The sequence below is a fragment of the Hyaena hyaena genome, unplaced genomic scaffold (genome assembly GCF_003009895.1).
Source record: "Hyaena hyaena isolate Hyena2069 unplaced genomic scaffold, ASM300989v1 scaffold_568, whole genome shotgun sequence".
NCBI classification, from domain to species: Eukaryota; Metazoa; Chordata; class Mammalia; order Carnivora; family Hyaenidae; genus Hyaena; species Hyaena hyaena.
The window spans coordinates 651786-668789 of record NW_024081199.1 but is presented as its reverse complement, the minus strand read 5'-3'; the positions used below and the strand labels follow the sequence as shown (position 1 = coordinate 668789).

General features: G+C 38.8%; 1 protein-coding gene across 6 annotated transcripts in view; it reads left to right on the top strand.

Moving 5' to 3' along the window:
- ACACA (acetyl-CoA carboxylase alpha) overlaps window positions 1-17004 on the top strand; it is a 272064-nt gene that overhangs the window by 133381 nt on the left and 121679 nt on the right. For all 6 annotated transcript variants that reach the window (XM_039256323.1, XM_039256327.1, XM_039256326.1 and 3 more), the window contains 4 exons: window positions 1157-1270; window positions 3043-3156; window positions 4146-4235; window positions 5983-6101. In XM_039256323.1, coding sequence (XP_039112254.1) covers window positions 1157-1270; window positions 3043-3156; window positions 4146-4235; window positions 5983-6101 — 437 coding nt within the window. The remainder of the gene's footprint in view (window positions 1-1156; window positions 1271-3042; window positions 3157-4145; window positions 4236-5982; window positions 6102-17004) is intronic.

Sequence of the window (17004 nt, the reverse complement as noted above, 5' to 3'; positions counted from 1 at the left end):
ACTCCAAGTAGAGGGAGCTATGCCTAAACATAATTTATGTGATATTGTTTAAGATTTTTTTTTAATATTTATTTATTTTTGAGAAGAGAGAATGTGGGGGAGGGATGAAGAGAGAGAGGGACAGAGGATCCAAAGTGGGCTCTGTGCTGACAGCAGAGAGCACAATGTGGGGCTTGAACTCACAAGCCATGAGATCATGACCTGAGCTGAATGAAGTTGGACACTCAGCCCACTGAGCCACCCAGGTGCCCCTGGTATTTAGAATTTCTATAAATAGCTCTATAGATTTCAAAAAGGACAGCCATTTATAAAATCCACATCTGCACTTTTTTTTCAGCTTAGTTGAAAATTACATGGATAATGGATGAATTTAGGGAATGAACTAATATTCTACTGGAGAAGTATTTTTCTCAAAATATGATAGAGATTTTTTTTACTAATTTTAATTTTTAAAAGAAGAAGGACCCAACTGAATGAACCCATGGATTGTATAGTAGTAGCTTGATTTTTTTCCCTCTAATCCATCTAAGGATTCACCATGTTTATTTATCATGGAATGATTCTTGGTACAGCAAGGGGATAAATGATTTTGGGCATAGAATTGTCAGCATATGAGATAGTGTTTTTATGTAGTGTGTGTTTATAAATGAATAATTTGCTCTTGTGTTTCTGTTTTGCACCCTCCTGGGATGCTGAACATTTGGTGTTTGGAATGAAAACCACCAGGAGTGGTTCCTTTTGCCTTATTCTGCCTTCTTTCCAAAAATGGGAGAGGGAACAGGAAAGCCTGACCCAGTCCCTATGTTATTTAAAACCTCTTAAAACTTGGAGGCATCATCTGTTATTTTTTCCTCAGAATCCCCTGGCCCCTTTTAATGGTCCTTGATGATTTCTTCTGCATGTTAAAAGTATAATGTGATAAAGAAATTCACTAGGAATTTTGAATCTGAATGACTGAGGGATTTGGGCTTCTCCTTCACAGTGGCTTCTTCTGGGATCTTCTTTACGACATTGTTTGGGATACAAATAATAGGAAGTTTCCATTTTCTTATTAATCCAGCTGTGTTTGCTTTGTTTTTATTCTCTTTTCCCATTTCAAAGTTCTGTCCACACTTCTTTTTAATGTGGATGTATATTTTTTCACATTAACAATTAGGATCAGTTGTGTGGTCGGGACCCTACTCTCACTGATGAGCTGCTGAATATCCTCACAGAGCTAACTCAACTCAGTAAGACCACCAATGCCAAAGTGGCACTGCGAGCACGCCAGGTAAGGACATGTGTTGTTTATCATGAGGGAGAAATGGTTTTCATAGATTGGGCACAGGTCTTACATACAGTGAGCTTTTTACTGAATCACTTGATACAGATCATGCCATTTTCTATGTACATCTTCTCATGGCCCTCAAAACAAATGTTTTCACGTAGTATTTTTTTTTTAAATGTTTATTTATTTTTCAGAGAGAATTTGTAGTTTTGGCAGATAATGCCAAAATTATTTTTTTAATGTTTATTTTTATTTTTGAGAGAGAGACAGACCATGAGCAGGACAGAGGCAGAGAGAGGGAGACACAGAATCAGAAGCAGGCTCCAGGCTCCGAGCTGTCAGCACAGAGCTGGATATGGGGCTCAAACTCATGAGCTGCAAGATCATGACCTGGGCCAAAGTTGTACGCTTAACCGACTGAGCCACCCAGGTGCCCCCACATAGTATGTTTATTTATTTTTTAAATTTTGTTAATGTTTATTTATTTTTGAGAGAGAGAGAGACAGACAGACAGACAACACACAAGCAGGGGAGGGGCAGAGAGAGGGAGACATAGAATCAGAAGTAGGCTCCAGGCTCTGAGCTATCAGCACAGAGCCCAACGTGGGGCTCGAATTCAGAAACTGTGAGATCATGACCTGAGCTGAAGTCAGACGCTAAACTGACTGAGCCACCCAAGCACCCCTTTAGTATGTTATTTTAAAGAGAAAGGAAAACATTAATGTTGAGTCTGTTTAAAATAGAAGTCTTTTCCCTCTGATAAAATTCTCTTATGATTCCTTGACTGTCCTAGTAGTCTTGTGATGATAGTAAAGCAGGGTCACGTGGGGAAAGGAAACTAAGGGATGGGAATGAACTCAATATTTTTCATTTCCCAAAGGGAACTTAGAAGCAAGTGAAAACTTTTTCATAAGTGTGTAAGAAAAAATCAAGTGTGGAAAGCAGAAAGATAATGCAGTGACTTTTAGGTACTAGCAATCAGAACAACCCCGAAGAAGTCCAGTTAGTTTCACTATATAGTCTTCATTTCCATTCCAAAAGGTTTCAGCGGGGAAGCCAAGAAGTGGTGCTCCCTTTGTGTTTCAGTGCACGAGCATTGACAAGGAAGCAGCATTTGAAGCTGTTCAGTGACCTTCTGCTTTCTCTACAGTTGTATCCATGTCACTGAACTACTCAAAGTTATTGAACCTCTCAGTGACCTGCTGAGACTATTCAGGTCCTACCGTGTCCCTGTTTGTTTGTGACACTGCTTTCACTCTCTCTGCCTCTCACATGCATTGGGGTTACATCCTGATACCTCCCCCTTGATACTGAGTACCTGGGGCTTTCAGAGCAGCTTTTCCTACTCTTTGTTTCTACTTCAGAGTTGCAAAAGCCTAGTTCTGTGACATCCACCTTCCCCACAGCTGCTCCCTGCCAGACCTGATTCCCAATTAACGGCTAGTCATGCAGTCCCCAGGACTAGCGGCTTTGCAATGGTAAATCACATGCACTGAGGGAACTTGATTGAAGCTGTTTTCTCTGCCTTCCCCCTGCCTCCCTGTGGGAAATTGCCCACAACGCAAATCATGGTGAGAGTCAACTGAGATGCAGTATTTGGTGGCATTGACTTTATGTTACAGGACCTAGAAGTTGTTTTACTTGGTCTCTGTTTTATCTTTGATGCCTGCACTTACAGATTTATATTTATTGCTTTTGTATCAGAGCTGCCTAATAGGAGCCTAGAATAATCACTCCCTCAGGAACTTATGCCTCTTATTTTGCTCTCACTCTAGGTTCTTATTGCCTCCCATTTGCCATCGTATGAGCTTCGCCATAACCAAGTAGAGTCTATCTTCCTTTCAGCTATTGACATGTATGGACATCAGTTTTGCATTGAGAACCTGCAGGTATACATAAAGCCATTGTCTACCACTGTGCACTCTTGTCTTCTCTATTCCTAAGCCCGGTTCAATTAATCAATTTGTAATGAAGTTTCATGCCTAACTTTATAAAATGATTTATACTTATGTTATTGTTTTCATAAAATATTCTATTAGAATTGTGGTTTAGCTTAAAAATGAAGTCTCTACCTCTTGTACTTTTTATCTAGAAAGTATTCTAGGCTAGAATTAAGTGGTAGCACTAGTTGATATCTAGTATTTGAATCAGACATATTAGCATGTAGTTGTTAGTCTTCTAGAGGCAAAGCCACTTAAGTCATTTAAGTTTTATTTCATTATGATACTTACTAGTAAGCTTTATACAGAGTCAATTTTATAAAAGAATATTGGCTGATATTACTATTAATTGGAAGGACCTTAACTATTATTTTTTAGACAGAACCACTTTCTCAGGAATGACTTTGTGTTTCTACCTGTAAATAAGACTACTATTGGTCTGTCTAGCCAAGGAAATCTTCAGGCTTTCTGTCAGATTTCCTTCTGGGGAACTTAGAAAGGGGGAAAGGATATTTTTGTTTATTTGGTTCATAGTTGAAATAGAGGGTTTCAACTGGGATCCAAATCTGTGGCTTACCATAGTGGAGGACTGAGACAGTAAGAAGTTGAGCACAGATGTATGTCAGAAAGGATGTTAATTATGGTCTTTAACACTAATATTAACATATAATGCATTACTGCATTATTCTAAGAATTTTACATACATTAATTCTTCTAATGCTCACAACAGACCCATGAGGATAGGTGTTATTCCTCCCCCCCACACCCCCATTTTGTAGCTGAGGAAGCTGGGGCACAAAGAAGGTGAGTTCATAACATGACATTCCTAGACAGAATTCTTAGGTTACTATCTCTACATGCTTCAAAATGCTAAATATCGTCCACTGAAATTGCTCCCTTTTGGATGTAATGGCTTAACCTGTCTCTGTACCTTCCAGAAACTCATCTTGTCTGAAACATCTATTTTTGATGTTCTACCAAATTTCTTCTATCACAGCAACCAGGTAGTGAGGATGGCAGCTCTGGAGGTGAGTTTTCAGAGTAATATGGTATCACCTTTTTCTTGGCGTCTAGCTGATTTGTTCTGTCCACTTGGCTAATGTATCAGTCCTTTTTCGTTGGCCTTAAGGTTGGTGCTAAAGAGTAGAGTCTTCTTTTCCTTTGAAACAAATGCTTGCTTTACTTAAGTGTTTCAGCTGAACTAATCACCACTTCTGGGCTCCAATCACAGGATAATAGCTGCCAGCATTTTTCAATTGTCTTTACTTTCCAGGTATTTGAATTCTCTCATTTCAGAATAAATTAGGGTTCCTTATAAAACAATAAATGAAAAATATATGGCTGACCAGAACATGTACCATTTTGTGAGTTGGGCAAAATAAAATGGATTTTAGTTATATTCTGAATTTTTAAGCAGCTCTATTGAAATATTTTGTCATGAGAAAGAAAGTAATAACATATGATGAACTGTGTTTTAGGTGCTTTACTGTTTCTCTCATTTAACCCTACAATTACCTCATGAAGCAAAAAGAAAGTGAGACTCTGAGAGGTTGACTCTGACTGGTCCACATTTACATAGATAATAAGCAGAAGGGTTTGCATTTGAACCCAGGTCAGTCTGGCTCAAAGTCTTTTCTTGTTTCCAGCATACTACTTCATTAAGCACAAAAATTGCAGGCCCTGAAAATGGCTGTAAAATTGCCAAGTAGATGTTTTTTGAAGATGGAAGAAAAGTGTTCTAGATGATTTTATGTAATATGACATCATTGCAGTCTGTTGCAAGCTCCTTTGGCTTTTTATTTGGATTCTGTGGATAGAATGTAACATATCCTACTCAGTAAATACCAAATTTTAAAAAATATCTAAATGTCTTAGAGTGCTTCCATGTCATTTAATGAGAAATCTCCTTATATACCTCACATGATGATAGAATTTTATGTGCATGGCAAATTGGCTGTGAAGTGCACAAGGTCACACTAATGGTTTTTGTTGAGATGTAGCCTGTTGCTATTTCTTAACTCTTGAGGCAGGTTAGTATATTTGAGATGTTATATCAAATTATGCCTTACTGCTTTTGCCTAGGGTTTGAGGGATATAAATAATCTAAAATAATTTGGGGTAGTGGGACAACAAAACAAAGATACAAGATAGTAAATGAGTTGAACTGTACAATAGTTGTTTCTGTCTTCTGCCTTTTCTCCTCAGGGGGCTCAGATCAGTACCTTTCATTTTTCTCACTGCTTGCTTTTATCCTCTACCGAAATAATGCTCTCTTTTACTAATGATGAAGCCTTCTCCCCAAGTTTGGGTTAGTGTGAAAGGTTTATGGCCCAGCCAGGGGTGTCCAGACAAGGCAGGCTAATTTTATTTTCATTTATAGTCATGGATGTAGTTTTAAGACTGTAGGTTTTTTTTTTTTTAATGTTTATTCATTTTTGTGAGAGAGAGAAAGATCACAAGCAGGGGAGGAGCAGAGAGAGACAGAAACACAGAATCCGAAGCAGGCTCCAGGCTCTGAGTGGTCTGCATAGAGCCTGATGAGGGGCTCGAATCCATGAGCTGTGAGATCATAACCTGAGCCAAAGTTGGATGTTCAACCAGCTGAGCCACCCAGGTGCCCCTAAGACTGCAGCTTTATTAATTAAAGCAAGTTATTTATGTACAGAGCCTTCTTCTTCATTGCATCCCTCTTCTCAAGACTATCTTTTTCCTGGCTAACCATCTCTTAGTTTGTTTCTGAAGGAGTATATTTACTGAAGGTTACTTTTTAACCAGGTTTATGTTCGAAGGGCTTACATTGCCTATGAACTTAACAGCGTACAGCATCGCCAGCTTAAGGACAATACCTGCGTGGTGGAATTCCAGTTCATGCTGCCCACATCTCATCCAAACAGGTGAGTTTGAGCTGGGATGTGCATCTGAGCCAGCCACATCTCTATGAGGAGAGTTGAAGAGAGTAATGTATATGACAGTTCCATGGGGTTTTGGTTTTGGCTAGAAACAGAGCAAAAAATAAATGTATTTATTCATTTATTTTTGGTTTGTTTATTCTGAGAGAGTGAGAGCATGCACAGGTGTGTAAGCAGGGAAGGAGCAGAGAGGGAGAGAGAGAATCCCAAGCAGGCTCCATGGAGCCCCACATGGGGCTTGATCCCATGAACCATGATCATGACTTGAGCCAAAATCAAGAGTCAGATGCTTAAAGGGCTGAGCCACCCAGGTGCCCCAAAAATGCACAGATTTAAATCATGAGAGAAGAACCTCTTGGTACCCACTTTTTTTTTTTTAATTATAAAAGGAAGGGGATACTTTTATTTTCTTCTTATTATTTTTTTTACAAATAGTTTATTGTCAAATTAGTTTCCACATAACACTCAGTGCTCATCCCCACAAGTGCCCTCCTCCATGCCCATCCCTCCTCCCCCCCACATCCATCAGTCCTCAGTTTTTGTCAGCATTCAAGAGTCTCTCATGGTTTGCCTCTCTCCCTTTCCCCCACCATTTCCCCCCTTCTTCTCCCCCTTGTTCCTCCGTCAAGTTCCTCCTAATCCTCCTATACGTGCAAACATATGTTATTTGTCCTTTTCTGCCTGACTTTTTTCGCTCAGCATAACACTCTCAAGGTCCATCCATGTTGCTACACATGGCCAGATTTCATTGTTTCTCATTGCCATATAGTATTCCATGGTATAGATAAACCACATCTTCTTGATCCATTCATCTGTTGATGGTTGGTACCCACTTTTTAAAAAAATCTTTGACCTGGAGAGATGAAGTATAATCTAAGTAAGATAAAAATTTTAAGATTACTCCATCATTCATGTTTGCTTGTATTATGTCACTGAGGAAATTAGTTCTTTTCTTTTTTAAAGTCAGAATATACTGTCATTTTACTTTCTGGAACACTGCCAGAAAATCGCTTTTTTAGCAGTATAAGTCAAGCAGCTGGAACATGAAAATATCTTGGGCGGAATGTTTTTCCTTTCTATATATTTGCTATAGGTTAAGGCTATACCTGAGCCAATTTCATTCTTTCCCTTAAAACAGACATCCAAATTTAGCAGCTGAAAATCAAATCAGTTTTTAAAATCACACTTCAGATGTAAACTGAAATTTAAGTAAACTGTTTAACTAAGCCATGCTAATTCCATTATTTTTTCTTTCCTAAGCCCTTTAAGAAATAAAATGTGCATGTGGAAATTTTTTGCAGTTTTTCTTTGGTTTTAAAATAAGAATATCTTGTATACTGATTTATTTTTAAAGTATTCTGAAGCAGTGAAAACCTAAGACTCCCAACCACACATATGTTCATCCCCTCCTGTATTTTCATTCATTTTAGTGATACCACAGGAAATATAAATACCACAGCCAATCTTAAACCGCCCCCCTCCATTTCTTCTTTATGGCCTTTGGTTCTTCACTTATGTCTTTGGGGATCCTTAGTTATAGACAACAGAAATGGTTTTATTCTGAATTGCCACTTCACCCAAAGCAATAGAAACCCTTCCTAGAGACAAAGAAGTCTGTGCTGAGACTTTTGGCCACTGGATGCCACTGTTGATCTAGCAGAGGCCAGCAGATGAGCGGTCGCATCTTCAGAAAAAGTACTTCTCTTCTTTGTCTCAGAAGATCCTTTCACATCTCTACCTCAAAAATACCTTATGGCTGGCAGAGAAAAGCATATATCCTTGATTTAGCAAGCATCTCTTGGTACATTTTTGCCTCCATGGATTTCAGAATCTCATTTTCTAGAAACGAATGGTTGTCCTTCAGCAAGCGGTGAGGTACTCACAGCACACATGGGCTCAGCGCTCAGTCTTCTTTCTTCTCTCGCGTTCCTTGAATAATTGTAGAGAACTACATGCTATACTTAATGCTCTTTGTAATTCTCAGGACATTCTCCTTTTCTTCCTGCTTTCTACTGCCTCTTCCCTGTGGGCAGTGATTTGTAGTCAGGCTGCAGAGCCGCTTCAGATTTCCTTCCCTCCTCATTGCTCCCCTTGTCTTTTTGAATTGCTCTCCCTGTCCTACTTTGTTATTTGAGGATACGTTTCCAGTTTGGTGAAGGAAAGTCTACTGGAAAATAAGAGAAATGTTTCTTAACTGTTAGTTAAGAAATGTTATTCAGCTTTCCATCTCAAGGGTATGAATCTTGTCTATTCCTGTTATGGCTTCAAAATGTGGTTATTCATCCCTCCCAGCATCTGAAGTCTACACATCCCTATAGCCAAAGACCAGACTTGAACAGAACTGTGATCTGATCCTGTTTTCTGTCTCTAGTCTTTCTTGGTTATGTGTATATAAAATTATAATCTGCTGTGTTAGTAGCAGCAGCATAGATGGAAGGTGAACGTAAGGACAAATAAAGGAGGAAAGGTAAAAATAATCTTTGTGAAAACCAAAAAAATGTTAAAATTGCTTCAATGCCTTTTTAGATGTAAAGTCCTTTTGTTAGTTTAGGAATATAAAATGTGCCACCAGATTTAATCACAGAATGATATATTCAATTTTAGAGTACAGCCTTTCCACGTATCATAGATTTGCTACTTGAATTTAGCTTTTTAAGATTTTATATTTTCTTACAAATGTTTTTGTTACAATTTGAAGGTATGACCTTATTCTGACACCAACTGGTGTATTGAAATTGAATTCTGACACTATCCACCTTGAGTTAGATCAGGTAACACAAGTAAGGGCTTGTTCCTTCACTAAAATGTTGGGGCTACAAGTGGGGTACCTAGGCCACCTGCACTTCTGACCACTGGCTACAAATTTGGGGTTCCCATCAGCCTGTCCAGTTTAATAATTCACTAGAACAACTTAAATCAGAAAGCACTATACTTATGAATACAGTTTTATTATAAAGGACACCGATCAGGAACAGCCAGATGAGTAAGGTTTAGGCATGTCCTGAACACAGAGCTTTCCCATTCTTTCCCTTTGGAATCAGGTACTCATCCTCCTAGCATTCAGTGTGTTCACCAACCACGAAGTTCCATTGAGTTTCAGTGTCCTGAGGTTTTACCAGGATTTCATTACAGTGGCATGATTGATCAAATCACAGACCACAGGGTTAAACTCAATCTCTAACCTCTCTCCCCTCCCCAAAGGTCCAGCTGGCTCAAAGCCCCCAACCCTCTAATCATAGGGTTGGTCTTTCTATGAGCAGCTCGTCCTGAGTTGCCACACCTATTAGCATAAACTTAGATGTAATCCAAGGGACTCGTGAATAATGAAGATACTTCGGTTTCTTTTGAGAAATCCAAGGACTTAGAATTTCTCTTCTAGGAAGCAGGGACAAAAGCCTGTCAATTCTTTATTATATAATAGACCTGTTCATCTTATAAGAGAATTCTAGGGTCTCTTCATTTTAGCTAGTTTTGATGCAAGTTTCAACTTTTTTTTTCCAGCTTTAGTAGTAGTATTCTTTCCTATTCTTATTGTTTTGAATGAGCAGGCAATGAGCATATTGTTTCTTATTCTACAGAAATAAGTTTCAGGAGACAATTTACCAGTGTCACTTCCAGTCCCGAGCTTGTAAAGCTCAAGGACACAACTGTGTCTACCTACCTCTAAGTTAATGAGTCTCAGAATTATTTATGAAATATTTTTTATTTTTTAATGTTAATTATTTATTTTTGAGGGAGAAAGGGGGTGGGAGACAAGCAGAGGAGGGGCATAGAGAGAGAGGGAGACACAGAATCTGAAGCAGGCTCCAGGCTGTCCGCACAGAGCCTAATGCCAGGCTCGAACCCACAAACTATAAGATCATGACCTGAGCCAAAGTTGGACATTCCACTGACTAAGCCAACTAGGCGCCCTAGGAAATATTTTTTAAGTGCTGACTACCATGATTTTGCTTTATTTTGAACCAGACTCCAGGGAACCACTTTTTTAAAAAGCTCTTATGATAATTCTGATAAGCACCTGCAGTTAAGAATCACTGCTACTTAGACCGTTGTCCAGTAGAAATACAATGCAAGCCACATATGTGATTCTAAGGTTTTTGTTGGCCACATTTAAAAGGGTAATAAGAAACAGATAAAATTACCTTTAACAATTTCTTTACCCCTTCATATCCAAAATACCATTTCAATATGTAATAAAAAATTATTCATGAGATAATTTTCATACTCAGTCTTTGAAATTTAGAGTGTGTTTTTACATTTACAGCATGTCTCAATACAGATTAGCCCTAATTCAAACACTACCTAGCCACATGGGCAGCTCAGCTCTAGACCAAAAATTAATTAGGACAGTCATACTGAGCCCTCTTTTATTTTATGTTAATGGTAGTACCCCTGGGATGGGTTTAAGAAAAAAACAAATACCTCTTATTCTTAGGTTTCTTGTTCTTACTAGTTACAGAATTATCCACATCTGATAGTGTAGATATTCTACTACAATATTTTATGCATACTTTAAAAATTAATGAAGGGTGCCTGGGTGGCTCAATTGGTTAAGCATCCATCTCTTGATTTTGGCTCACGCCATGATCTCACCATTTTGAGATCAAGCCCCGTGTCGGGCTCCATGGTGAGCATGTAACCTGCTTAAGATTCTCTCTCTGCCCCTCCCCTGCTTGCTTGCTATCTCCCTAAAATAAATAAACAAGTAAATAGTTTTTGAAAATTACTCAATGAGAACAGAGAACAGGCATATGAATATACATATTTTACTTTTCAACGCAAAACAGAATTTTACAATATTTTTCACAGTTGGGGTTAACAAACCAAAAATTCTTGTGGGAGAAAGCAGATACATTCTTAAACCAGTTTTTGAATTTTCTTTCCTGGTGCTTGTTTTTCACATTCCTCGCTAGGCATTCATTTGTAGTAGATTAACTTTGTCTAGCAATCCTTAGAAGCAGCTTGCTAAGCTATATTATCAAAGCAAGACTACTGTCTCTTGTTGGATATGTGTCACCTGGTGAAATTCCGTTTTTACATTTTGTTTTTGACTAGTGATTTAACCCTCATGAGTTGAGATGAAACATGGCTCTCTGCAAACTAATGACAGCAGAGTATTTTTTCTCAAAAACACCTTAGATACTGTTTACATTGAAGACCCATCCCATTGGTACATGTTTTGATTTTTAGAGCAGTAGGTAAAACACAGATTCCACTGGAAATAAGTGGAACAGCCTCTAAGAAGGGAGAAGACACCCTTTGAACATTTAGTGTATGGCCAACATGTTTGGTCTTTTTATTTTTGTTTAAGTCTTTTTTATTTTTGTTTAAATTCATCATGGAATTTTGTATTGCTTGACATTTTCAAAGACTTTCAGAACTTACTTGATTATGGAAGGAACACTTAACGTGTCCTTTTAACAGATGTTTAAGTGTACCATACGTTATTGTTGACTTTCGGTTCAGTGTTCTATGATAGATCTCTAGGGCTTATTCATTTTGTTTGAAGCTTTTGCTTGAGGTTTACTTACTGTATATTTCAGTATAATTGGACCATTGGCTTTTTTCTAATACTCCTCTCAATATAAAAACAGAACAAAAGCTGAGGGGCACCTGGGTAGCTAAGCTGGTTAAGTGTCCGACTTGATTTCAGCTCAGGTCATGATCTCACAGTTTGGGAGTTCAAGCCCACATCAGGCTATGTGCTATCCATCATCAGTGTGGAGCCTGCTTGGTATTCTCTCTCTCTTCGCCTCTCTTGCTCGTGCTCGCTCTCTCTCTCCCCCCTCTCCCTCTCTTTCTCTCTCTGTTAAAACTTTATTTTTTTAATGTCTTTATTTTATTTTGAGAGACAGAGACAGAGAGCATGCGGGTGAGGGGCAGAGAGAGAGGGAGACACAGAATCTGAAGCAGGCTCCAGGCTCTGAGCTCTATCAGCACAGAGCCCGACGCGGGGCTCGAACCCACAGACTGTGAGATCATGACCTGAACCGAAGTCGGATGCTTAACCAACTGAGCCACCTAGCCACCCTTCTCTTAAAAATAAATAAACATTTAATAAATAAATAAGTAAATACACATTTTTAAAAAAGATGATGGAACAGTTTCTAATCTCTGTGACTTTCTGAATCATCCTTCCTGCTAAGTAGGCTTCAGTCAAGGCAGGGTATGTTATCTACTTGGAGCAACTTGGTGACTCAGTTGTTTGAGTGTCCAAGTTTAGCTCAGATCATGATCTCACAGTTTGTGGGTTCTAGCTCCGCATCGGGCTCTGGGCTGACAGCTCAGAGCCTGAAAACTGCTTCGGATTCTGTGTCTCCCTCTTTCTCTGCCCCTTCCCTACTTATACTCTGTCTCAAAGAAAAAAAAAAATTAAAAACATCTTTGAGGTATGTTCTCTTCTTGATCTTCTACCCAAGACTTCCAAGTTTTTTCTGGGAGCTGTAGTTGCAACTTTTTTGACATCTATAGGTCTTACTAACCAGAAGATCCAGTTATTAGAGCTTTACCCAGAGAATCTTCTGGTATAAATATACCCTTTTCTTCTTAAATTCCCTTTACTTGAACAGAAACTGCAGAGATTTTCCTGGCTCAAGCATAATAGGAAATCTATATATGTGGGGTGTGTGTGTGTGTGTGTGTGTGTATTTCTTTGTGTTTCTTCTGAGATTTAAAGGCTATTTTCAGGGCACCTGGGTGGTTCAGCTGGTTGAGGGTCCAACTCTTGATTTTGGCTCAGGTCGTGAACCCAGAGTCCTGGGATTAAGCCCCATGTCAGGCTCTGCACTGAGTGTTGGAGCCTGCTTAAGAGTCTGTCTCCTTCTACCCTTCTCCCCCTTCCCCTGCTCTTGAAAGAGAAAGAAAGAAAAGGAAAGAAAGGAAAGAAAGGAAAGGAAGGAAGGAAGGAAGGAAGGAAGGAAGGAAGGAAGGAAGAAAAAAAGAAAGAAAGAAAGAAAAAGAAAAAAATAAAGGCTATTTCTTATTGTATGAGAATTTTTTTTGAGGGGAGGGGATTTTGTTAATGTTGGTTTTTTTAAAGATTTTATTTTTCGGGTGCTTGAGTGGCTGAGTTCATTAAGCATCCAATTCTTGATTTAGGCTCAGGTCATGATTCTCACGGTTTGTGAGTTCAAGCCCTGCATTGGGCTCCCATTGACAGTGTGGAGCCTGAGATCCTTTCTCTCCTCTCTCTCTCCCCCTCTGCAACCCCCTTCCCACCCAGCACACACTCATATTCTCTGTCTCTCTTGAAAATAAATAAATAAGCATTTTTTAAACAACAAAAGATTTTATTTTTAAGTAATCTCTGTGTCCAACGTGGGGCTCAAACTCAGAACCCTGAAATCAAGAGCTGCATGCTCCACCTACTGAGCCAACCATGTATCCCTGGGTTTTTTAGGTGTTTTTTTTTTTTTTTTTTAAAGGTGCCTTGTAACCAGTTAGCAATTGTTTTTAAAGTAGTGAGTGAGTTTTTTTCAGTCATTCTCTTGGTGTAGGAATCGTCAGGACATCTGGTCTGCACTAAAAGAGCATTTTATTATTATCTAGACCTGTAGGATTTATTTCTGTTGTCTGAGATTCCATCAGCCCAGCTCTTTAGTGAATTCAGCCAGTATTTTACATGGATTGATCCTTGAGCTCAGACTAGATCATTCAGCATTTCCTTTTCTCTTCCTTCCTCTAGTAACACTCAGAGTTTAGAGCCCTAGGGGGTGTGTGTGTATCTTTTTTCCCATTCCAAAACCCTAGTTTATCATTCTCTGGTGTTGGTTATGGAATATCTTGTTAAACTAACACATCATTCTGAAAGTCTTTATTTTCGACAATTCATGGAATCATTTGACATTTAGAATTTTACTTAACTGTGGGCACATTAAGTAACTCAGATAATCTGTAAACAAATAAGTTTTTAGTCAGTCTGTGTATTTGATCTTTTAGAATATAGCTGTATTCATACAAACAAATGTAAAGTATTATCCTTTAAACTCTGTGGCTGTGCATATTATGATAATCTGAGAGTGTGAAATTTAAAACTACAAATGATTTTCATAAGTAATACGCATTTGTGAAGATAGTTTTTTTTTTTTAACTTTTAATCTGCGATTCAAATAAGCATCAAAATTGATGCAGGAGATAGAAGTATACTTTGTTGTATGTTTCTGTACATATATAAATGGGTGAGGAGCTATTGGTGTTTATTTCCACCTGTTTCTTAGATGGAAATTCATGCTTTAGTTAAGTCATGTTGGCACTGCACCTTCTCTGCTGTTTGCTCCTTCTGAACTTGGCCTTCTATGTTATAATATTTTAATTCAAGCACTTTGTTTCTTATGTTTCACATCCAGAAGAGGTTGGCTGTGTTCTCTTTCCCATGAAAGCACAGGTTTTGGTCATGACTCAGTTTAGGCTGCTGGGCACCTTCAGTGTTTAGCTGTCAGTGGTGGCCTCTGGACCTTCTTATAAAGGTTATGAGGAAGTTTAGAAATCAGAAGCCTTCCTTGTGACTAATGAGCAGCCTGCTGCCATTCTTGAGAATTCTGATAATCTCTGACACCCAGAGATTAGACTGTTCTTTGGATTTTACTGAGACACTCAAAAGTTATCCAACTTGTGGCATTTTTTAGCACTGGGAGCACTTGGTTGTAGTTAGCAGGCCAGAATGAGCTATAAATAAATAAAATCCTACAGTGCTTGCTTCCTTCATTCAGGGTAGTCTGCTGATAAGATGCAAGCATCTGACTGAAGAGAAGGTTCTCAGCAGGTTTAAGTGCTTCCCATAGTGCTTTCCTGTATCCATGGCTCAGCTTCTAGTCTCTGCTGTGTTATTTTGGCACTCTAGACTTTTAAGATTGGAGAGCTGGGTTTAAAACTCTCAATATATCATTAAGGTAGCCCAAGGTCCCTTCTTGTCAAAGAAGACTAGCTGATTCCAGGGGGAAGGAAAAGCAGAATCCAGGGCACCTGTAAATCCCTGTAGTTTTGTGCTGTGGGTTTGTAGCTAATTATACAGCAGGCAACAGTAATATGCTGTAGCTCTCTTGGCATACTTGTTTCAAAAAGAGCAAAATCTTCCAGCAGAGTAAAGAAGGGGCTTTGAAGGAGCTGCAAATGAATGAAGCAATGATCATTTTATTGTAAACTAAAGCTCTACTGTGGAATCAGGGCATCTGAACTGCAAGGGGTGTGTGTGTGTGTGTGTGTGTGTGTGTGTGTAGATGCCAAATAGAAATGCATGGTTCAGATGTGTTTTACAGCTCTTGATTTGGATTCTCCTGCAGAAATATAGTCACACAAGGAGACCACCACTGGTCACAGCCAGCCAAATTGCTCTTTCTCCTATGGTAGTGCTGTTAGTGACTGCTAGTAGGTTATTCAGCCGACCTCTTCTGATTCTGCTTTGCTGCCTTATTTCAAAAGATTTGCCCTATACTGGCTTTCAGTCACAGCTTGATGTAACCACTGCTTGTTTGCATGCATCCCTGTCATTTTCATATAGGGTCTTCCCCCCCCCCCCAAGTTAGAAGGTGAAAGAATTGGGAGCATTTTTATATGATAAAAGATTTATGTAGGGCCAGCTGGAATTGAGCAAAATGAAATTCAGCTGGAAGGGAGATGGTAAAAGGCTGAGAGAACTTGTGACTTCCAGAGAAGTCAGTGTTCCTTAAATAAAGAGGGCTCAGCTAGCAGACAGCAACTCTGACTTTGCATTCATATTGAAGCAGGCTTTCCAGCCATTCTGTGCAGGCAGATCAATAAAATCAGAGGTGATGTAATGCCAAGAACCTCAGAATTCAAAGGATTTCTCTTGTCCTTTAAATTTAGTCTAAATTGAAGTGGAATGCTAGTCTCAGGAACAGGCGAGAAAATGTATAATTTGGTTTATGATAGTATATTAAGCAATGTTCTTGGAAAATATTCCCTTTGCTTTCTCAGTTATCACATCTGTAAAATGGAACTAATCTGCTGGAAGGAAAATGATTCCAGTATTTATTAAAACACTACATAAAGATCTATTATAAGTGTGTCCAAAAACTTAAACAGCAAATGTGTAGTAATGAAAAGTGATGTATTTGAAAATGCAGATGACTGCCTTATCAGAGATTGAGTAGTTTGACTATTTTTGCATGATGAGTATGCAGTGAAATGTGGTAGTTTTTATCTTATTAAAAGCTATATAAATAGCATATTTGACTCATATAGTCTCTACCTTGGTTGTTCATCTTTATGTAGACCATGGTTCTACTTTATAGTGTGTCACAGTAGTGTGCAGTATCCCATACTGGTAATATTCTTAAATTGAGCAAATATCCCCAATGTAAGGGTAACACAATAGATGAACGATGATTATGGACATGGTTAAGTGTTTACATGGTGATAGAGTTCATCCTTCTTTCCCTGCTCATCTCCTGTACAGCCCTACAGATTCTTATTCTGTGAAAGAGGATAAGCTGCCTCTACTTATCTGTTGTATGATTGAGTTGGGGCCCTTCTGTTAAAAACTGGAGGTATTGGGAGTTTTTGTTCTTACCCCATACTGTGTAGATGGTGCCTGGTTCCTATAACAAAGCAGCAGGGGGCTCCCTATGAGAGCTTGAGAATTGCTGATGAAAAAGGGCTGGCTTTTGGTTGGTGATGTTCTTTTCATTTCAGGCCCTTTTCTCCTGAAAACTTAGCCCTCATCCTGTGAAGACTCCCTAAGGGATTAGAGTGTAGCTACAGAAGCAGTGGCACCATTTTATAGTTTAAGAAATTGGTTAACAGTTTAGAGAGATTATACTGGTTTCTGAATTCCAGAAACCTGAATAGATGGAGCCTGAGATTGCCTCGGGTGTAGGATTCTTCTCTCTGAATTGACGTTCATGGTAGGAGACTGTGCAGGTGGTCCTTT